The 23600-nt window shown below is 38.8% G+C and overlaps 1 protein-coding gene across 2 annotated transcripts in view; it reads right to left on the bottom strand.

Annotated features, from left to right (window-relative positions):
- Positions 1–1442: 1442 nt before the first annotated feature.
- LOC126259404 (diphosphomevalonate decarboxylase) overlaps positions 1443–23600 on the bottom strand; it is a 63262-nt gene continuing 41104 nt past the window's right edge. For both annotated transcript variants that reach the window (XM_049956178.1, XM_049956177.1), the window contains exons 6-11: positions 17462–17661; positions 14825–14947; positions 14519–14689; positions 14270–14428; positions 3147–3320; positions 1443–1626 (exon numbers count right to left, since the gene is read on the bottom strand). In XM_049956178.1, coding sequence (XP_049812135.1) covers positions 3168–3320; positions 14270–14428; positions 14519–14689; positions 14825–14947; positions 17462–17661 — 806 coding nt within the window. In that variant the 3' untranslated portion in view covers positions 1443–1626; positions 3147–3167. The remainder of the gene's footprint in view (positions 1627–3146; positions 3321–14269; positions 14429–14518; positions 14690–14824; positions 14948–17461; positions 17662–23600) is intronic.

Below are 23600 nucleotides of genomic sequence, written 5' to 3' on the forward strand. Positions count from 1 at the left end.
AAGTGAAATTCCCTGTATTCCAGACACCGTTTTTGCATTTTTCCCTGATAAATTTTGAGATCTGAAGGGTAAGTTGACAAAAACAATGCAACAACATCTGTATTCCTGGACATGTTTTCAACTCTAAATTTGAATGAGCAGCAAATTATTGCCCCCATTACAGGATCTGTGATCTGGAACGTAAGTGAACAGGTAACTTGTGTAAATAAAAGCCATTTTAGTTACAGGGTTTCTGTGCTTATTCACAAGTTAACCCTGAATTAACAGCAAGGTTTTGCTCATCCTCCCACACGATTTATAACTTTCTGGGTGAGATAATCTAAAAATTAGATTTTCCAGTCTTTCTTTCTGTCTTTTTTTTAATTTGTGTGACACATTTGAAACTCCCTGATTCCCAGAACTTGTGGCAGCCCTGAAATTAAGGGTGAACACATTAAATTTCCTTATTGTGAAGCCATAGGAAAGTTTCTGTATTGATCCTGTAAAACTAGACAAGATTGTGGATTCGCACTCAATTATGAGATCTCCTTAACAGAAGACCAAAAGGAAAGGTATTGCCAAAACATCAAAAGCACTCTGAGATATCTACAGGATTTCAAGAATTATGGTCTTTTCTGTAAGAAAAAAAATGAAATTGTTCATTTAAATGTCTACTGTAATGCTGATTGTGCACAAATGTAAGAGACAGGAAGAGTACAAATGCTTATATTATTCTTTATGATGGTGCTTACATTATTTGGTATTACAAAAAACAAAATGTAATAATTACTTCATCAACTCGAGCAGAATGCACCAAAGAAATAAAACATGTCAAGACTCTACTACAAGAGCTCTCCACAAGAGAAATGAAGACCATTCTCCATGAAGATAAAGTGTTACCCAGCTGATCAAATCAGAACATATAGATGAAATGAACATACATTTGAAATTGCTCTATGTTACTGAGCAACACAGAGAAGATTTGTCTGGGATAAAGTATTGCAATACAGATGAACAATCCGTAGACATACTTAGCAAAGCTCTTCAAAGTTCTACATTAGAGAAATGTAGAAATGCTATTATAAGTCAATTATCATAACTTCTTTTTTTAGAAAAAATTGAGTGGTAACTGTTTATTAAGAGATTGAGTAAAAATGCAAAACTTATGCTTTAGATTTAATGACAAAAAACTTTGTATTTTAATGGGTGATGTTAAAAGCATTGAAGAGTTGGTAACCAGAATAAGAAGTATAATGTGAGGTATCTGTGGCCTATGTTGTATGAAAATGGCAATGAGGTAACTGTTCAATCAGAGTGCATATTGTAATACTCATAATAAAGTGAACACATGAAAGTGAAAACACAACAAATTATTTTATGAGTGCTCAGAACACAATAAGTAGAATTGTTATAATTTTTTAGAAACATTTATTGATGCAATGATAGTACATAAGTTCATTAAAGATGTGCTTGTTTTTTTTTTTTTTTTGTGCTATTTAAACTCACTGTCAACCAAACTCTTATCACTATATTCATTTAAGGCCATGTTTAGTAGTGTGTTTTGCACCACAATTTCCATTCAAAAGTTATTAAACAGTACTGCTCTTGTTGAAAGTATTGTTTAACACAAATAATCTTGAGTGGCATCTGAAAAGTAAAATAAAATCTGATAAACCAGATGTGCTAAAACAGGAAAAAACATTATCTTAAAGAATTGTTGTCACAATGGCACTGCATACTGAAAAATATGTATTTGGGATGTAAACAAATTAGATCCAAATTGTTCAGCATTACAAAATTTTGCAAATATATTGTCTTTTTAAATCAATAAAACAGTGGGGCCACAGAACTGGAGATTACAAGTTTTATTTAACTCTGAACTGAATTCAATAGCTGAAGAGTCCTCATATCTGGTTAAAGTAATGCTCAGTGAAAGATGTGATGGTTTGATTGAAAACATCCCTAAGCTGTTATTTATAAACATAAAGAACTATGCAGACACACACATGAAATACAAGATACAACAGAATTTTGACAAGAAATCATGTTGCACTGAAAATATATGGATAGGAAGCCATATTCAGATATCAGAGCAGACAACTGTTCAGAATAAAAAGTTTTGTTACAACATCTGTGAATGAATTGCTACCGACATATCGTAAGCCAGTTCTGTTGTTATCCATGACATAAATAAAATACGATGATGACCTAATTATATTATTTCCAGCAATTTGCTTGTCATATTTGTAGCTATGGCTAATTTCCAAGTAGAAAGTTACAAACCTCATTTGCTAGTAGGTACATATTATTTTCCTTGTTGTGTGATGGCCTGACAGATATACAACCTAAATAATTGCAAAGATGGAGGGTAATTAGGTGTCATAACTGAATACACTGACAGAATGGAAATCTAATAATTAACATGGTAAAAGATCATACACATCCTGCATGTCATCACACAAACAAAAATCATCCCAGGCACTATGTTACACAAATAAACGACAATTGCATTCTGAGAATACCTGGATTTGAACTGAAATTATTAATGTGATTGCAGTTAGAAATAATTAATTACAGATTCAGAAAAATTATACCACTGCCGCCTGCCCCCCACCCCCACCCCCAATCCCAAACATTAAGTTAAACATGTTACATCTCATCAGTTTAATGAAGCTCTAAATAACCTGGAATGAGACCAAAATTCAGACATTACCAGAAAAATCTCAAATGCTGGACAAAATGAAAGATAGCGCGCACACGCACGCACACACACACACACACACACACACACACACACACACACACACACACACCTTGAGTTATGGGGACTATTTATCCACTGTGGAACAGAATCATCCCGCAGAATGAGAGAAAATTCGTATCCTTTCCTTTTCCAGTTGATCATCCAATAGTAATAACGATATGAGAATACATAAAGAGCTCTAATCAGGAGGAAGCTTGAGTGTAAACTGTGACTTCATATGATAACAAAGTGAAATACATTTAAAATTTATACCAGCACTAAAATGTGCCATGGCTGTCACTTTTGAATCAGTATATAGAAGGTTTGAGGTAATTTACATAATGCTTTGTTTCCTGAGCTTAGAAATAACAGTACAACTGATAGTACTATTTGTTGTAGATTCGTGTCTCATATTTAATCATACTTTGATTCCTTCATTGTTTCTTCATACGACCAGGTTCTTTGGTACTCCAGACTCTGTTAAGAGATGCTCATTCTGACTCTTCAGTTCCTTTGGTCCATTTCCAAGACGCGTGTGGATTATATATTTTAATGACCCTTCCATCTGTTGTTCCATACCAAAAGCAGCTTGCATTTCCTGAAATATTTGGTGATATTAATCTAAGCAGATTTAGTTAAACATAGCAGAAATAACACAATGGAAACTTGGTTTCTTCCAAAGAATGTAATGAACATTGCATATTTGTGTGAAAAAAGAAAATCTCCAAGTAATCATTTTGAAATAAAATTCAGGCAATTAATTAATCTGATCAAAATGTCTATTAGCCAAACCTCCCTTTCTGAGCCATTGCTCCAGTTTTAATAATTTTGTGCATAGTATATCAAGTTGATCCCCATTATATTAAATAATAATGGTTCTCAAATAACCAGATAAGAGATGTGGACACTTTCTTACAAACATATATTGTCTGCGCATTTTCGATGTAAATGTCTAAACTGTGTTTCAAATTTAAAACTGACAACCTCTTCACAAACATTATGAGAGTTTGTCAAAATTTACAACTTAAGTTGAACTTACTTGCACCATTCTTGGAAACAAACCATCTGAGACTGCATTACAACAGCCAGCCATAAAACGAGAATGAATCTTGCACTTAGTTCAGTCCATAGTTGAGACTGTCAGTGAATACAAGAGAATTCGTTACTGAGCAATGGAAAGTCCAGGACAGAATAACAACAATATGGAAAGAAGACAGACACAATGAAAGGAATGCTAGAAATATTTAAGCTTTTGGACAAAGTACTTCTTCAGAAGGAGAACTCTAACACATTCACACTCACAAGCATTCTGTCTCTGGGCACTAAGGCCAGCCTGAGACAGTGTCGGAGCATTAACCAGCTGGAGTGGGTGGTGGGGGTAGGGAGGAAGTATGGGATGGGGAGGGGGAAGGATAGCATGATAGGGGTGGGGGAGATGCTAGTACTGCCTGTGGGAGCATGCATGGACATGGTTAAGGACAGGACAGGGGTGCTGGGTACTGCATCGATAGTCTGTACTGCTGGGGCAGAGGGGGGAGAAGCAGAGAAGAGGAAAGGAAGGACTTGCAGGTACATTGCTGGGATAGAACATGTGTGTACTGTTATAAGAGCAGGGAAGGGGACAGACAAATGGAGGACTGGGACCAGCAAAGGTTGAGGCCAGGAGGGGTTATGAAAACAAAGGTTATATTGTAAAGAGAGTTCCCACCTGTACAATTCAGAACAGCTGGCTTTAGTGCAAAGAAGCCAGATGGCATAGGCTGTGAAGCAGTTGTTAAAGTGATTGACAGGGTAAGAGATGCCAGTGACAGGACTTGAGTGGGTGGTAGTATTAGGATGTATGGGACCAGTCTTGCATCTGGGCATCTTTCAGGGATATGAGACGTGAGATAAAGGGTTTGTAGCAGGGATGGCGTAGGGATGGACAAATATATTGCTTTGGTTATGTAGGCAGCAGAATACTGTTGGGGGATGGGAGGGGAGGATGTTCCTCATTTCAGGTCAGGATGAGAGATAGTCGATACACTGATGGAGAAACCTATTCAGTTGGTCCAGTCCCGTACGGTACTGAGTCTGAAAAGAGTGTTTCTTTGTGGCCAGATTGTGGTTATGAAGGGGGCAGGGGGGGGGGGGTGTGACTGTGATAAAAGGCACAAGAAATATGTTTCTGGACAAGGTTGGGAGGGTAATTTTGGTCTGCAAAGACCTCAGTGAGACTCTTGGAATATTTAATATTTGGAGAGGGAATGCTCATCACTACATATGTGATGACCACTGGTGGCTAAGCTGCATGGAAGGAACTTGTTGATGTGGAAAGGATGGCAGAAGTCGAGATTGAGGTATTTTTGATGGGTAATAGGGTTGATGTGAACAGAGCTAAGGATGTAGCCATATTTGAGATGGAAGTCAACTTCAAGGAAGGTGGCTCGTTGGACAGGAGACCAGTTGAAGTGCATGGGGAAAAAGTTGTTGAGGTTGTGAAGCAATATGGATAGGGTGCCCTTACCCTTGGTCCAGAACATGAAAATGTCATCAATGAAGAGGTTAGCTTACATTAATGCCCACTGCTGTAACACCGGTTTGTTTGCAGGTAATGCCTTTAAAAGAGAGGTAATTATGCCTGAGGATATAGTTGGTTATGGTGACCAGGAAAGAGGTTGTAGGTTTGGAGGCAGTCAGGCATTGTGAAAGGTAGTGTTGATCCACAAGGACAGAGATTTTCTCAATGGAGCATACTGTGTGGTTGGGTATGTAGAAGTTGCAGGGGAGAAATTCAGGGATGGACGTAGGGATTTTAGAGAGGACAAAAGATCCTGCTGGATTTTTAGAATCAGGTCACTGTGGGAGGTCTTGTACGTGGACTTGCCTGACAGCTGGCAGAGATCTTTCACCAGATAATCCCTGCTGTTCATCAACACAGTGACTGTTTGTTGGCAGCTATGATTAGAAGGCTGGGATCAGTGTGTAGATCATCGATTGCAGTCCTTTCTGTGAATGTGAGGATTCATTTCCATGTTGAGGGATTTGGGGGATGATGGTGAGGCAAGGTCTGAGGCCAGTTAATTCTGAAAAGTTAAGAGAGGGTAATTTAGAGCCAGTGGATGGAGGAGTACTCTGAGTCAGGCTGGGATCAACAGTGGTTTTAAACTGGATCTGATTGGTGGGTTAAGTGACGAAAAAATGCTTCCACTCCAGGGTGCAGGGAGAAGGAGAGGAGGTCTTTAACAAGCCCAGCATGACTGAATCTCAAAATGGGGCAAAAGCTAAGACATTTTGAAAGGATGAATACTGCAGCTGTTGAACAGGAGTGGACACGATGTGATTGGAAATGAAGGGAATTAACTGTCTTCTGTTGATTCCCTATTTGCTGTATCATCACCATTACCTGCCAAGTGTCTGTTCACTTGACTGTGGTAAAATTGGGCTTTCTCTTGTCTAACAGAGGTTCTGTTAGCTTAATGAAAACTTACTAATTCAGAGTGACAGGGGAATGCTACAGACTAGCAGACAGACATATCTGGTATACAAATTAGATATATTTACCATAACAAAACATTTGAAATTAGAGGTAGCCTGTTACATACCATAAAAGATTGATTCCCTCATGATTAACAAAATAACCTGGCTCAGAAATTTCTTTCTATAGGTCAAGACAAATCAATAAAATGTAACTGAACACAGGAATTAAAAATGAACAAAAGACCACACAGGGCAGCACAATCAGCTTACTGTGTCCACACAGAAAAACTCACCATGTCCATTGATGGAGATTCAAATGGTACTGTGGGAGATTGGGGGTGAGGATGACCACTGCTGGTAGATGTGAGCCATCTTATTATTTGTCAGGATGGGCTCAACCACCATTGAGGGCTTCCTGGGTTCTTGTTGATGGCTGGAGAGAAGGGGGTGACATTTTGGGCAGCTGTAGAGAAACAGATGGTGAACATAAACAATTCTTTATTAATTCATTCAACTTAGACAGCCATTCGGGTGTGCCCTCACCTGTGGTGCAGTTTAGTGTTGGCTCATAATATTAAGATTGTAGCAACAGGTGTGGTAGATGCCATGTGTGGTGTACAGGCACAGCTAAGACGGCAGGGCGCTGCATTGGCACAATCAGCACACCAAGAGTTAAGTTGGAATAGGCGGCCAAGCACTGGTTGCGGCCACGCTGCAGCACGGGGCAAGGCAGCAACATTATCTCACTTGGTGCAGGTAGCTGCATTGCCCAGAGTATAGCCCTGCACAAGGGGCTGGAGAGCACCGGTGAGTGCTGACAGACTCCAGTGGTGGTGGCCGATTCTGTCAAGGTGGCACCAAAGTAATGGCAGCCAGGATCTAGGCAACCAGGCTGCAGTCATTAGTTGGGAGCCCAAGGACAGGACTGGCAGCTGGTTTATTATTATGTTGTGTCTCCTGATCTGTGTCAGTAGAATTCATGGAGATGACTGACAGACGGCATGGCCTACCGTGCTGATCATGACCTACTCGGCTGACTTCACGGAAGAGACTGCATTTCTATGTCGCCACAGAAAAGCCTGGAACAGGGTCAGTGACCAACATCTTTCCATTCTCATGCAACAGTATGTCAAACTGCAGAAGCTTCCAGTGGAGCCTGATCAATACCCCAGGTCATTGGCAAGCAGAAGCAGCAGCTTTGGCTGAGTTGCTAATTGGCAGGGGTGTCGACCAGCAGTGGTCAAGGCTCAGTTCCCGGTGTTCTGTCCAGGGCAGTGTCTATTCTGTTACAACTCCTTCCCTCAGTCCCTGAATTTAGATTAAAAAGTTTCATTAACATATGCACTGATTCAGTTTCAACTATTTACATTTGATGTCCTCTACTTCACCCACAGTGACACTTGGCCCTTTGTCCTGTTAGGAGCTATATCATTTCACACTGTGCGAGGGGAATGGGAATCAAGAAGACTTTCTAATACACTCTAGGCATTTGACACTGTCTCGAATGCCTTTTAGTGAAAAAAATATGAGCTTACCAAACATTAGACCAGATTTGCAACTGGATTCAAGACTTCCTTGCAAGTAGAACTCAAAATGTCATTCTTAATGGAACAAAATCAACAAATGTAAAGATGATATTGGGTGGGGGGGATACCCCAAGGAAGTGTGATAGGATCAATATACAATATATATAAATTATATAGTAGACAGCGCTGGAAGCTATTTAAGACTTTTTGCATATTATGTGGTTGTCTATAAGCAAATGCCAACGCCAGAAGACAGTATCAGAGAATGACCTACAGACAGTTGATGAATGGTGCAGACTCTGGCAGTTGATTCTGAATGTAAATAAATGTGATATATTGTGCTTTCACAGCAAAATAAATACACTACTGTACAACTATGCTATTGATAATAAATTGCACAAATCAGTAACCATTGTAAAATGTCTTGAACTAACTATCCAGAGTGACCTTAAGTGGAATGATCACATAAAACAAATAGTAGGAATATCAGAAGCCAGACCGAGACTCATAGGAAAATTCTTCAGGTAATGTAACTCTTACACAAAAGATGTTGCTTACAAGATGTCTGAGTATTGTTCCTCAGTCGGGGACCCTTACCAGGTAGGACTTATAGAAGAGACAGAGAAGATTCAACAAAGGGTGGTGCGATTTGTCACAGGATCATTTAGTTGGCACATGAGCATTACAGAGGTGCTCAACAAACTCCAGTGGCAGACACTACAAGAGAGGTGGTGTCCATTATGGAGAAGTTTGCTATTGGAACCTTGAGAGAGCATATTCTGGAAAGAGTCAAACAGAAGTACCCTCCACCATACATTTTCAGGTGGCTTCCAGAGTACTGATGCAGATGTTAGTATTTGTATGCTAAAATCTGCATCTATCACATTTTCATTTTACTTTACCTGCAGAACTGGAACAAAAGTCTCATATGTTATTAAGTCATGCTCTCCATTTACGTAAAAAATATTATATTCTCTCTAGTACTAACAGCAGGAAACCAGGCACTTGACCTGTACACTCTTTGTGTTAATCTACATGCATAGGCATACTATCCTGTTGTTGTTGTTGTTGTTGTTGTTGTTGTGGTCTTCAGTTCTGGGACTGGTTTGATGCAGCTCTCCATGCTACTCTGTCCTGTGCAAGCTCCTTCATCTCCCAGTACCTACTGCAACCTACATCCTTCTAAATCTGCTTAGTGTATTCATCTCTTGGTCTCCCTTTACGATTTTTACCCTCCACACTGCCCTCCAATGCTAAATTTGTGATCCCTTGATGCCTCAAAACATGTCCTACCAACCAATCCCTTCTTCTCGTCAAGTTATGCAACAAACTTCTCCCCAATCCTATTCAATACCTCCTCATTAGTTACGTGATCTACCCACCTAATCTTCAACATTCTTCTGTAGCACCACATCTCGAAAGCTTCTATTCTCTTCTTGTCCAAACTATTTATCGTCCATGTTTCACTTCCATACATGGCTACACTCCATACAAATACTTTCAGAAACGACTTCCAGACACTCAAATCTATACTCTATGTTAACAAATTTCTCTTCTTCAGAAACGCTTTCCTTGCCATTGCCTGTCTACATTTTATATCCTCTCTACTTCAACCATCATCAGTTATTTTGCTCCCCAAATAGCAAAACTCCTTTACTACTTTAAGTGTCTCATTTCCCAATCTAACTCCCTCAGCATCACCCGACTTAATTTGACTACATTCCATTATCCTCATTTTGCTTTTGTTGATGTTCATCTTATATCCTCCTTTCAAGACACTGTCCATTCCGTTCAACTGCTCTTCCAAGTCCTTTGCTGTCTCTGACAGAATTACAATGTCATTGGCGAACCTCAAAGTTTTTATTTCTCCTCCCTGGATTTTAATACCTACTCCAAATTTTTCTTTTGTTTCCTTTACTGCTTGCTCAATATACAGATTGAATAACATTGGGGAGAGGCTACAACCCTGTCTCACTCCCTTCCCAACCACTGCTTCCCTTTCATGCCCCTCGACTCTTATAACTGCCATCTGGTTTCTGTACAAATTGTAAATAGCCTTTCGCTCCCTGTATTTTACCCCTGCCACCTTTAGAATTTGAAAGAGAGTATTCCAGTCAACATTGTCAAAAGCTTTCTCTAAGTCTACAAATGCTAGAAATGTAGGTTTGCCTTTCCTTAATCTTTCTTCTAAGATAAGTCGTAAGGTCAGTATTGCCTCACGTGTTCCAACATTTCTACGGAATCCAAACTGATCTTCCCCAAGGTCGGCTTCTACCAGTTTTTCCTATCTTATTATTATGACCTAACAAGTGATGGAAACTATATACAAAAGGAAGAAAGTCAGTGGTAGCATTACTACTATTACATACTCGGTCATATTGACTGGGAACATAATTCATTACATACTCCTAACACATACTTCATTCTCACAACATGTCAGTAAACACATATAGTACATCAGCTTCATATTCTTCACGACACTTCACAATGAACTTCAATGTTTTAATTCCCAACTACCTCTCATTCCGAGAATCTACAAGTAGATCAATGACCCCACTTCACTGAACTCTCCGATACCATGTACTTACTATCTGTGTCACACTCCTTTTCAGCCACTCACCTGTATCCATGATGTACCTTGGAAAAATTTTGTACCAGTTTTCCTAGTACTTGCTATCTTCTCCCATAACAGCCAATACGTACAGACGGTGGCAAATTTACTGTTGTTATGTTCACTGTATCCCAAAAGCCCTGGAGCAATTAAACTGATGTCATCAGGGCTGATGGCTTGTGTCACATCTGTGTGGTGTCTCAGTGTATTGCTCAGGCAGGAAATCTAATCCCATGGTGACTGTTGGACCATGCTCTACTTGGTCTGTGCTGCCTTGTTATCTGCTGTTCTCTACCTTACATCTGGGGAACTAAATCACATTCACTAACTACCAAACTATTGTGTCTCATAATACACACTTTACTTATTATTCCAGTAATCAATGTTTCCTACCGAACTAAACCCTCTAAGCCATACATTCCATATGACATATTACATATTATGACATAGTCTGATATAAAACCTCCTCCAATTTGTTATCTAAACATTTCTATTTACAGTATTCACTCTATTTTACAAAATTCTTATACAGGAGAAAAACTTAGTCATTTTGGCATATTTCTAAGTCCTATAAGAACCCATGGTTTCCCACATCTGAACCAAGCTCACTTCTGGAACTGGCTTGGAGTAAGAGTAATCCACTAAATTACAGGCCCATATCATTAATGTTGATATGCAGCAGGATTTTGGAGCATATATCATGTTTGAACATTATGAATTACCTAGAAGACAATGTAACTAGAAGAGAATGGTCTATTCACACACAGTCAACGCAGATTTAGAAAACATCGTTCTTGTAAAACACAACTAGCTCTTTATACACACGAAGTGTTGAGTGCTGTCGACAAGGAATTCCAAATTAGTTCTGTACTTATAGATTTCCAGAAGCCTTTTTACACTGTACCACACAAGTGGCTTTTAGTGAAATTGCATGCTTATGGAATGTCATCTCAGTTATGTGACTGGTTTCGTGATTTCTTGTCAGAGAGGTCACAGTTCATAGTAACTGACAGAAAGTCACTGAGTAATACAGAAGTGATTTCTGGCATTCCCCAGGAGTGTTAGAGGGCCTCTGCTGTTCGTTATATGTATAAATGACTTGGAGTCAATCTGAGCAGCCGTCTTAGGTTGTTTGCAGATGATTCTGTCGTTTATCGTCCATTAAAGTCACCAGAAGATCGAAAAAAATTGCAAAACTATTTAGAAAAGGTATCTGTGTGGTGCAAAAATTGGCAATTGACCCTAAATAATGAAATGTGTGAGGTCATCCACATGAATGCTAAAAGGAATCTGTTAATCTATGGTTACACAATAAATCAGTGAAATGTGAAGGCCGTAAATTCAACTAAGCACCTAAAAATTACATTTACAAACAACTTAAATTGAAAAGAACACGCAGAAAATGTTGTGGGGAAGGCAAAGCAAAGAATGCATTTTATTGGCAGAAAACTTAGAAAAAGCGATAGATCTACTAACGAGACTGACTATACTACGCTAGTCCGTCCTCTTTTGGAGTACTGCTGAGTGATGTGGGATCCTTACCAGATAGATCTGACAGAGTACATCAAGAAAGTTCAAAGAAGAACAGCATGTTTTGTATTATTACAAAATAGGGGAGAAAGTGTCATGGATATGATGCAGGATTTGGGATGGACACTGTTAAAACAAAGGCATTTTTCATTGCGGCGGAATCTCCTCAGGAAATTTCAATCACTAACTCTCTCCTCTAAATGGAAAAATATTTCATTACCTATGTATGGAGAAACAATCATCACAATAAAATAAGGGAAATTAGAGCTAGGATGGACGGGAACCAAATTGGGAGAAGCAAATACATGCTGACCAATATGCCAGAGATCAATGAAAGAGGAGGATACTAGAAAAAGGATAGTGTGTGACCAGTGGAGCAGACAAGAGAAGAGGATTGCTGAATATCTTGGAAAATGGGTGGGAGGGAAGAATGGGAAAGGATGAAGAGGTCCTGCGAGGAGAAGAAAAAAAATCCATGAACAGTATATGAATTCATGGTTTTGCCATTGAGCTTGTGCTCAGTTTTATCTCAGCTTTGTTTTTCTGACAGTGCTAGTTGTACATTACAAATCATACACCAGAGTATGGGTAGGTTTATTTACAAAGAGTTGGCCAAGATACACCCTATGTATAAGTTCGCTAAAAGCAATGGAGAAGCAGCACAACAACACTACGCTGAATTGTTTCCGAAATCACACTAGCACATCACAATCCTGCTGCACCTTGAGGGTTGTTATGATTATCTGTGCTTCATGTTACTTATTTTGGTGATTGACTATTACAGACTTTTTCATTGTTGTGATTACATTATACCAACAGCCACAGAAGACCACAGCTCCATTATACCATAATACTCAGAAAATATCTACGAACAACTTAAAAAATATTGGCGGTGTCATTCAGGCTCATTCTGCTCATAGTGTGCCTGTTTTTCAGTATAAATCTGGAATGTTTGGAGCAATGTCAGTCAAACACAGTATTGATCTGATTTGCCATCTAGAACTAATTTCCCTTGTGTCAGGTACACAAAAATGAAAATGACCAATATTAGTGTCACATTCATAAATTTCAGTAGATAGGCTAATACAGCTAAAGTTTTCAAAAATGAAATAATGGAAACTCCAGGTAGTTAAAGTTTGGTTGAGTAGTGTGTCTAGAACTCTGCAGAAACTTCTGGATTTTTTTTTTTTTTTTTTTTTTTTTTTTTTTTTTTTTTTTTTTTAAGAAATGAACAGAACTTGTCAGAACAGTCTAGTAGGAATTAAATTAACAAAATTTTGTTCAGCACCCACCAAACTGTCTTTTACATGAAGTGAGATATCTAATTACTTCAGTACAGAATCTAAATTTGCCACAATATTAAAAGTGCACAAGACTGTACATAAAGAAGGTGCTTGGCAATGTCACTGAAGCAACTAGCTCAAAAGGAGGCCGAGGGGTTGAAAGATTTTTTTACACACTAGTGGCACTCATTTTGGTGGATCTTCCTTTAAAATTTAATAAATATCTATTTTATGTGAGACTTGTGACAGTCATCAACAAGTCAGATGGGCAGGCTATCAAACACTGTCAAATGTATTTCATATTGGAATGTTTTTCCTACTTTCAACTTTATGCTGTGCGATCAGTGATTCCTTCATGTGACTATTTATAGGTATTTTTTTCTTGCCCGTGGAATGGACACTACAACTACAGATTTTAACAAAGTTTAAATTAACTTAAAATCATGCTGAATTTCTAAAAGATTTTACTTTATAATTTGTATACCATGTTTATATATTAAAAACTCTAAAACACAATAGACAGATTTTATTCATTTTACTGTCTAACAGAACATAGGATAAAAAGTTGCTATGTAAACCTGGACAGTGAGCTAGTTAATAATAGAGTAAGCATAATAGCTAGTTCAGATTCACTACAAGGTATACAGTTATTGACGTAGAGGTGACCAGTTGTATAGGATTTAATAGATGACATATTAAGAATGTTGTGGAAGAATTATTCATATCTAGGAGAGGAGCTTGAACACTCTCAAAGAGTTGCAACAATTTAGGTCTCCAGTTAGCTTTGGATACAATGCCAGGTTCTCACTATTGAGGTGTAGTCCTGCATAACAGAGTCATCTGAAGAAACATCCAGAATTCTCTTATTAGCATACTAAACACTGTAAGAGACAGATTCATCCAGGACATCACTGTTATTTCAGCTACACCTGTTATATTTTGTACATGCCACAGTATAGGAGGAATTACTTCAGCAGTGGAAAACTAAATGTAGTTGGGTGTAACACAACACTATTAATACTATCTGAGACATCTGCAAACCATTCTTTTATTTGAAATACATAATACCAACTATTAAATAATAGTTGCTACATGAAACACAACAGTACTAACATCCAAATGTATCTCCATCACAAACCTGTGGAATAGTGTCCTTGTTGATTGGAATTCCTTTAATGTAGCTGTCTTCTTCTCCAGGAAATGGAAAAATGACACTGAGTAAACCCAAAACTTTTGGGACATCATGCTCTTTCATATACAAACAAGCATTTGGACCCGCATCAAATGTGTATGCAAGCTGTGTGAAAATTCATTAATCAGGAATATTACACACATTTAAACAGAGTGTCATGTGTTCTGCAGAGCAAAAATGACAATGAGTACTTACAGTATTGTGACCTTTTAATTTGTTGTAACAGTGAACAAAATTAACTATGGCATGTGAAACATCATTCATGTAAACTGCTGGTGGAAATGTGTCCAGACAAACTGCATGAAACTGATTGCTGTCTTTCATTGTTATTTCAGCAAATCTCTCAAAGTCCTTATTTAATATAGCCTGAAAAATAATTTGGTATATTTTTTTAGGTGCTCTCTTGTTGCTAATGAAAATAACAAATTTTAATGTTCCAAATATGGTTGTAACAGCATAAACAAACTAAAAGAGTAAATATTTTGCATTACTGTATCATACCTGTTTGATATCTTGTATCCTTTGTGGGACACAGTGTGAAACACGATATTTTAGCAGTTCACTTGTTTTCACACTCTGTTCCATTCCAATCTTGCTGCTTATCTTTTTGTGTTTTTCATGTACCTGGACAGACATTTTTAGTCAGTTAAATTTCTCATCACTGAGGAATATATTTAAGGTGAATGTTTCAATTAGAAAGCATTTTAAAACCGTTCTAGAACATGGATTTTGATGGCAGCAGCAGAAGTGACTGTAAACAACCAGTCTGACAAGGAATAAAATTTTGAGACTTTTGGAAAATACAAATCATTAGTGCAGAAATCAGCTGCATTTTTTGAAAAAAAAAAAAAGATTAATTTTCATAACACTGCCTTCTATGCTGGGGACAAGCACCTTTCAACAATATTTATTGTGTCATTTTATTGCCTGTTTCACAAATCGAGCCATTTGTGGTTGTGATGATGTTGTGGATAACTTTGATATCTTTGTGATTCCACACAAAATATCTTGCAAATTGTATACGCTGGCAAAGATATAGATTCCATCTTCTACATTCATATAAATGCTCTGAAAATGCATGCATGGTATGACATACTTTGATTTCTTTCAGTTCCAATTGTGTATGGAGTGCGGGATGAATGATTGCTAAAATGCCTCTGTGCATGCTGAAATTGGTCTAATTTTGTCTTCTCAGTCCCTATGGTAATAATATGTATAGGGGCTGAAGATCATCTCTAGATTCTTCATTAATACTTGTTCTTGAAATTTTGTAAGTTGGCTTTCACAGGATAATTTGTGTCTGTCTTCAAGAGCCTGCAAATTCAGATTTTTCAAATTTTTATGATGCTCTCCTATGAATTAAACAAACCTACGAGGATTCATGCCATCCATAATTCATTCAGTATCTCCTGTTGTCTTCTTAGAGGTGTTCAACACTATACTGTCAAGAAATAACCAAGGTATAACCAGATTGAGTAGCTGCACAAATATTATTGGCTTAAAGAATTTTTGATTGACAAAACCCAGTTCATTAGAACAAGTGTCAAATGTTGAAAAGATATGAAAGTAACATCAATGTATCCCCAGGAAGCATAATGTGATGGCTAATGCTTTCAGTATACATGAATGGCTTATCAGGTCAGTGCCTCTCTCAGATTGTTTGATTATGGTATTACTGTGTGCAGACATTACTTTCACTAAATGATTGTAAGGAAATGCAGAACAATCATTTTGATGTACTGAATGACAACTCTCTTTATAGGTGGGCAAGCGCAAAATGTGGCTAAAAAATAGACGCAAAAAATAATAGTATCCAATTACAAGACCAGTAGCCAAATTTTGGAGTCAGTTGCATTGTTTGTATATCTATGAATAGACTGAGAGGAGTATGTGAAATCAGTAGCAGGGAAGGTAAGTGGACAACTTAGATTTGTGGGAGTATTCTTGGAAAGTGCAGTATACCCATAAGGCACAAACATGATCTATTCTAGAATTTGGTTCTGGCATTTGAGGTCCTTATGCAGTAGGCATGACAGCAGATACCAAAATAATGCAGAGATTCGCCTAGGACCATAAGAGGTCAGTACAGCCAATGCAAAAGGCTGACAGAGATGCTCATGGAACATAAATGGAGATCTTTGGAATAAATGTGGCATTGTTCTTGCAAAACCCTGTTGGGTAGATTTATAGAACTATCATTTGCAGAAAACTGAACAATAGTTCTATTGTCTTCATCATATCGTGAGAGACATGAGAATATAATAGGAGATATTAGGATGGCTACTAAGACATATGAACAGGGTCCCCCCGGCCCCTCGTACATCGATGAAACAGAACAGAAAGTCACAAGTATTGGTATGAAATACCCTTCACTGTACATTATACAATGGCTTGAGGAATTACTCTTTCCATTGTTTTCAAAAATTTGTGAGAAACTGACCTGCAACAGAATACTGACTCATTTTTCATAACATTATTCGCTAACTGCCTCTCATTTCAATTTTTGTTATGGATCCTCCACAGAGTTTGTGTATATGATCTCTCAAATGAAGTCCTGTAAGACCTGAATAACTTTCCAAAGTTATTTTTCATGATTTAAAATTTTTTGGCCATCATGGCATCCTTCTTGCACTGATGGACTCATACTTTCATAATAGAGATCACAAGATTATGGCAAACTGCAGTCAGAAAAACCTGTTGTATATTTATAAAAAATAAATTTTAAAAAAGTAAAGCAGTCATCAATCTGAAGATTGTTTTGAACATCTCAGCACTTTACTAGGGAGGATCCTGTTGGAAGTGGTAGTATGCCCTTTCCTTCCGCTGACATTTTAACTGACTTACCCACCCAGTTAAACAGGGAGTTACATTTTATCATGGATTCCAAACCACTGTGGAACTTGGCATTTCTCACATCAACAAACATTTCCATAGGTGAAATAACTGTTAAGTGACAGATAGATGTCTTACGACTGACCACCAACCACACCCAAGACCTTTGCATTTGTAGTGTGGAACTTTACCACTGAGCCACCAAGCCACACTACTTTCTCAAAGAAAATCATATTTGTGCAGACTTCCCATAAACCACCAAGCCAAACTACTTTCTCAAAGAAAATCATGTTTGTGTAGACTTACCACAAGAATTAGAATTCTCATTTCTGGCCAGTGATTAGCTGGAGCTAGCTGAGTTGCCAATGAATCTGAACCATCATCTTGGTCTCCTTTGTTCCACTGCACAAAACCTCCCAGCACACTGCGGCAGGCACTACCTGAGCCTTGACGCGCTATGGCTGATATGTCACCATCAATCTCATAAATTCTGGATAATGCATACACTGAAAAACAGCACTTGTATAAAATTCTGACCTCTCATGTAAAAATCTCAAATACCATATTCTTAATAAAAAAAAATATGGTACAAAATCAAATATTGAAATATTCTGCCATTTCCCTCTACTAAATAGCTAAAATATTTCTGAACAACTAACTACTTATCTGACAGCTTCCTCTGTTTTTTGTATTTTTCCTCATTTGGAATACTACAAACAAACGAGATTGTACATAAGTTTTGAATAGGTTAAGTGTTATTTCATCCAGTGATTGAGATATTTGTTATCAATATAAGCATGTACACTCAACAAAAAGTAACTGTGTCAACAGAAACTACAACAATGAAGAGGTTAACACAGTTCTAATGAAACTGAAAAATGAGGACTGAAAAGAATATTACTTTGTTGGTGCTGTGAGCAAAGCTGTTTGAAACACAGCATTAAGTTAAGTGTACAAATTCCATATTTCACAGCAATGCCAATTTAGGTCTTTCATTTCCATATGACAGACTGCCTAAAAATATGTAAGGTTAACAACACAACACAGATATGATCACAGCACCACCTTAAGCTTTCATTCTGGATCATCCAGACAGTTTGTTTTTTTCCTTTTAAGTATTTGGGCCGTATTTTCAATGTCAATTGTGTTCAGCTAAAAGAATCTTATTTAAAAGTCTTTAGCAACCCCCTGAAAATAGTCACCACCAAAGAATTTCAGCTGTCTCTTGGGACAAATAATTACTAGCTTTATTTCATCCTTTAAGCAGAAATAATTTCACTACTGGCACACAAATTTCGCATAAAAGCAAAAATACTCTCACGGCATATTTGTAAATGAGTGAAATTTGCTGTCAACAATGTATTTGCAGTTTGAGAGTAATGCAGAATCATAGATCATTACTATAAGGAAAAATGTTTTGAACTTCCCTCTAGTGAATCTAACTTTGGCACAGGCAGGAGTGAAATACTCAGTTATAATACTCTTTATTAATTTGCCCAGAAATAAAATGTCTGACAAACAGCAAAAGTGTTGTAAAGCGCAAATTAAAGTCATTTTTCATTGAAAGTTTCTACAACATGGAGGAATTTTTCAATTATAAACCTGTAAACGGATAGCATGTAGCCATATAAATAAATATTTTTATAACTTCCTCTGCAATCTTTTGTTCAATTGACAGCATAACATTCATCATGAATATGGTCTGTAGAACATGGAACTAACTAAGTAACTCACAAAACAAGTCACTGGTCCAGCCACTGACACTTCACTATACAGAATAGGTGCTACATCATAATGCAGTACCATATCATGTTTCCTCTCTTCCTCAGGCGCAAAAAATTGTTCTCAGACCAAAAAAAGGAGTTGCGTATCCTGTATGCTTTAAGAAAATTTAATATTTGTCTCTGCTATATCTGTCATGTACCCCCGATTCGACTAAAGGAATTGCTCAGACACTGAAGCATCACATGTTTGCACATGTACAAGGCTTTGCCTCCCCAAACAGTGCCAATCACAACAAGGATGACAGATAGCAGGACATGCACCACCTGAGATCCTCCATGCCAGAGACCTATTTCCTCTGCCATGTCACATGTGCAGAGCTGGATCAGCATGAATTCCTCCATGCCCTGGCTATAAAGGGTGACAGAAGCCATAACATAGGCAGTTCACTCCATCAGAGCTCGGAACCTATTCACGTGCCAGCTCTTAGCAGCCCATAAGTCAGAGCCTGGTAGGAAGCCACCGTAGTGGGGTCTAAAACTTTCCAGCAATACCACAAGACATGCCTGTTGCCAACTATGCTGATCGCTCAACCTCCATCGTTATGGATTACCAGTGGCACAGTCTTCATGCCTCACTATGTTTATTCACTATATCTTCCAGGCATATGCCTGTTAGTGTCTGAGAAGTTGTATTATCTTTTATTGAGAAGAGTTTTCCTTTGTTATTAAATCTCTCTACTGTGGTCATAATAAACCCTTGTTCTTGCTTACATGTTTTTTTATTATTTCTTATAAATCATCTCCCCATGGGAGATATACATACTCATTCCATGTAAAAATGGCAGTAATTTATGGATCAAACTGTAGGTTGGTAAGTGGTGAATTCATGCCAAAAATATGGGTCCAACCACCCAACAGGATCTCACCTGTTTATGCCTGCTCATTTTCCTCCTTGGGGCTCATATACACCTTGTTTTCTTCTTGTCATCTCAGTGGCTTCCTTTTAGCTGAGGTATCATTCGGATGACCACGTAGTAGACCAAAATGCTTCTTGCTCATTCTATGTTTGCTAGAGCCTGACAACCTACAATTACTACATTTGAGATACTGATAAATGATCAGCACAAAATAATCTCACTTAATATTGTGCATTTTGACAAAACATTTGAAGACATAGAGTAGATGGTTACAGGATTGCATGCTCCAAGGGAGCACTACGTGATATGATATCAGTCCTTTAAGCCCTGGCTCATACTCAAACTTTTCATAGGGCTGCACTCACTTCAACATTACAGGATAATTTTTTTGATCTATGTGGCATGTGGCAGTTGCTGATTTGCCAAACTATCAATCACTACCAACATGACTATCGCATCAGTGGAAGAAACAGCACACCTCTTGTGTATAGCTTCTTCATGCCACATTAAAATAACAATGGGCTCAGTTTCAATACTATAGCAGTGTAGACACAAGATGGGACACAATTGCTGAAATCTGAATGATCACCAACAGCTGAAAGCTCAGCACATGTGTCTGCAATCACAACCTGGGCACTGGGGCCAATAACCAGCATTTTGAGACATTTCAGCAGCGCTTGAAGAGATGTGTATCTGCCCTCAACCAAACAAGAACTTCCTTGTCTCACATAAAAGAAGGCATCTGCCCAGGCTGGGCATGTTGATACAGCCAAGTTTCCAATAAGTATCTGCTGTGTGCCAGCTTCCACTGTGAGGTCAACCAGCATTCATCTACCATCCTGTCGGGACTTCCTACTGGGGTAACCTCCTCTTAGCTGCATTTACCAGGGTCCATCAGCATTTGCTGCCACCTCCAGGTCACCAGTTCTGGATCTGAGCCTGGGTCACTGCCATCCACCACTGGAGCCACACACCTGTCCATTCTGACCACAGTTATGAGAGTGGAAGCACGCTTCCTGAGGCTTAATGGTGCACCACTCACAAGGCCACCTCCTTGCCATATTGATGGAAGTGCTCACATCAGCACCTCCTCATCTGCTGTCCTTGCCTGGGTAACAAACCTCTGCTGCTGCCTGCTTCCTGTGTACACAGTATCTATGCTGATCTAACTTAGATGCCAACGCTGGCTGCTTACATCTTTTGTACCAAGCCACTGCTTCCACTAGAGAACAATAGCCCACACCTAGCCTACACACCTTTATAACACTTTTTAACTTCATATAACGATGATGCTGCATGCCTTATGCATCATCTTAAAAACTACATGCAGAAAAAGGTTGTAAAAAACACTACTGTTGTATATCTGACATAATAAAAGAGTATTGTACAAGGTGTACAACTTTGCTTCCACCATATTTTCCCCAACATTTGAGGCTTTAATGAAACAAATTGGTTCAACATGTATCATTCAAAATATTTTCCATTGCTAACTACTACTTTCTCCCTTGTTTCTGGCAGTGTACAAATCCTGTGTCAAAAAAAGTGTTCATCTTTTGAAGCGATCCACAAATCGATCCAATTTGTGACTTCTTCATGAGATCGGAAGCGTTGGTCAGCCAGGCCATGTGCCATTGATCTAAACAGGTGATAGTCAGAGGGAGCAATGTCTGAAGAATATGGTGGGTGGGGCAGGGCTTCCCATTTTAACATTTCCAAGGACGTTTTGACGTCTTTTGCAACTTGGGGTCGAGCATTGTCATCCTGCAAAATCACTTTATCGTGACTCTTGCTGTATTGCAGCCATTTGTCTTTTAATGCTCTGCTCAGATGCATTAATTGCATTCGATAACAAGCACCTGTGATTGTTTCACTTGGTTTTAACACCTCATAGTACACGACACCGAGCTGGTCCCACCAAATGCAGAGTATGATCTTGGAGCCGTGAATATTCGGTTTGGCCGTTGACATGGAAGCATGACCGCGAAATCCCCATGATTTTTTCGCATTTAGGGCTATTGTAATGAACCCATTTTCCATCCCCAGTCACAATGCAGTGCAGAAATCTCTTCCGTTTTTGCCTCTGAAGCAAATGTGCACAAACACACAAACACCGTTCAACGTCTCTTGGTTTCAGCTCACACGGCACCTAAGTTCCTTCTTTCTGAATCATGCCCACAGCCTTGAGATGTTTTGAAACGGCTTGCTGTGTCATTCCCATTAATCGTGCCAATTATTCTTGAGTTTGATGCAAGTCTTCACTCAGCAATATCTTCTATTCTGCATCTTGGAAAACATTCTCTCTTCCACCACTATGCCAGTCTACAACGTTAAAATCATCGTTCCTGAAGCATTGAAACCACTCATGACACATTCTTTCATTAACAGCATCCTTACCATATGTACTTGAGAGCATTCGATGAGACTCAGCCGCTGTTTTCTTTATATTGAAACAAAACAGTAACACCTCCCACAAATGGCGAAAATTAGGCTCGTAAACTGACATTTTCAATCAAGAACAACTTTATGATGCAGACACAAATCGACTAATGTTTGAATGAGGTTACATTGACTGAGGTCCAAGCTAACTGTCTGGCATCTGCAATCTGTCTCTTTTGACCGCTGCTTACCGTTGTAGCCACCTATCAGCAAACAGCGGAAGCAAAGTTGTACACCTTGTACATTGATAGTCAACAACCTAAACTCAGGAGGAAGTCTGCTGTATACAGTAGACAAGAACACAGCCTCACAAGGACATTTCATAATTCCACAATAACCTCTTCCTGGCTAATGTATTTTCTGTGAGGGACAGTGGTATGCGTACGTATATTTGACTGCAGCTGAACACCGAGCTCCTTTATCCGCCAACATGTATGACATCCAGATGTCACTGGGTACTGTGGTCTGTTATCATATCCAGCTATGGCTACGATCTCAAATGTGGCTGTTGTCTTGATGTCTATATTAGCTCATGCCAGCTGGAACTGGTATGATACATTTGTAACATACATTGTTATGACCATATCACTCCTGCCTACGAACAATGATCAAAGCTGCATGGTGATGAGCAAAAAGACTATCGACTTGGTGTTTGCTCTATTATCTTCTCAACTAATGCACTCCCTCTCATTTACCTTTAATTCTTATGCTACTATCTGGGACCCCCCCCCCCCCCCCCATGAACCATGGACCTTGCCGTTGGTGGGGAGGCTTGCGTGCCTCAGCGATACAGATGGCCGTACCGTAGGTGCAACCACAACGGAGGGGTATCTGTTGAGAGGCCAGACAAACATGTGGTTCCTGAAGAGGGGCAGCAGCCTTTTCAGTAGTTGCAGGGGCAACAGTCTGGATGATTGACTGATCTGGCCTTGTAACAATAACCAAAACAGCCTTGCTGTGCTGGTACTGCGAACGGCTGAAAGCAAGGGGAAACTACAGCTGTAATTTTTCCCGAGGGCATGCAGCTTTACTGTATGGTTAAATTATGATGGCGTCCTCTTGGGTAAAATAGACCGGAGGTAAAATAGTCCCCCATTCGGATCTCCGGGCGGGGACTACTCAAGAGGACGTTGTTATCACGAGAAAGAAAACTGGTGTTCTACGGATCGGAGCGTGGAATGTCAGATCCCTTAATCGAGCAGGTAGGTTAGAAAATTTAAAAAGGGAAATGGATAGGTTAAAGTTAGATATAGTGGGAATTAGTGAAGTTCGGTGGCAGGAGGAACAAGACTTTTGGTCAGGTGAATACAGGGTTATAAATACAAAATCAAATAGGGGTAATGCAGGTGTAGGTTTAATAATGAATAA

The sequence above is a fragment of the Schistocerca nitens genome, chromosome 5, assembly GCF_023898315.1.
Source record: "Schistocerca nitens isolate TAMUIC-IGC-003100 chromosome 5, iqSchNite1.1, whole genome shotgun sequence".
Taxonomy (NCBI): domain Eukaryota; kingdom Metazoa; phylum Arthropoda; class Insecta; order Orthoptera; family Acrididae; genus Schistocerca; species Schistocerca nitens.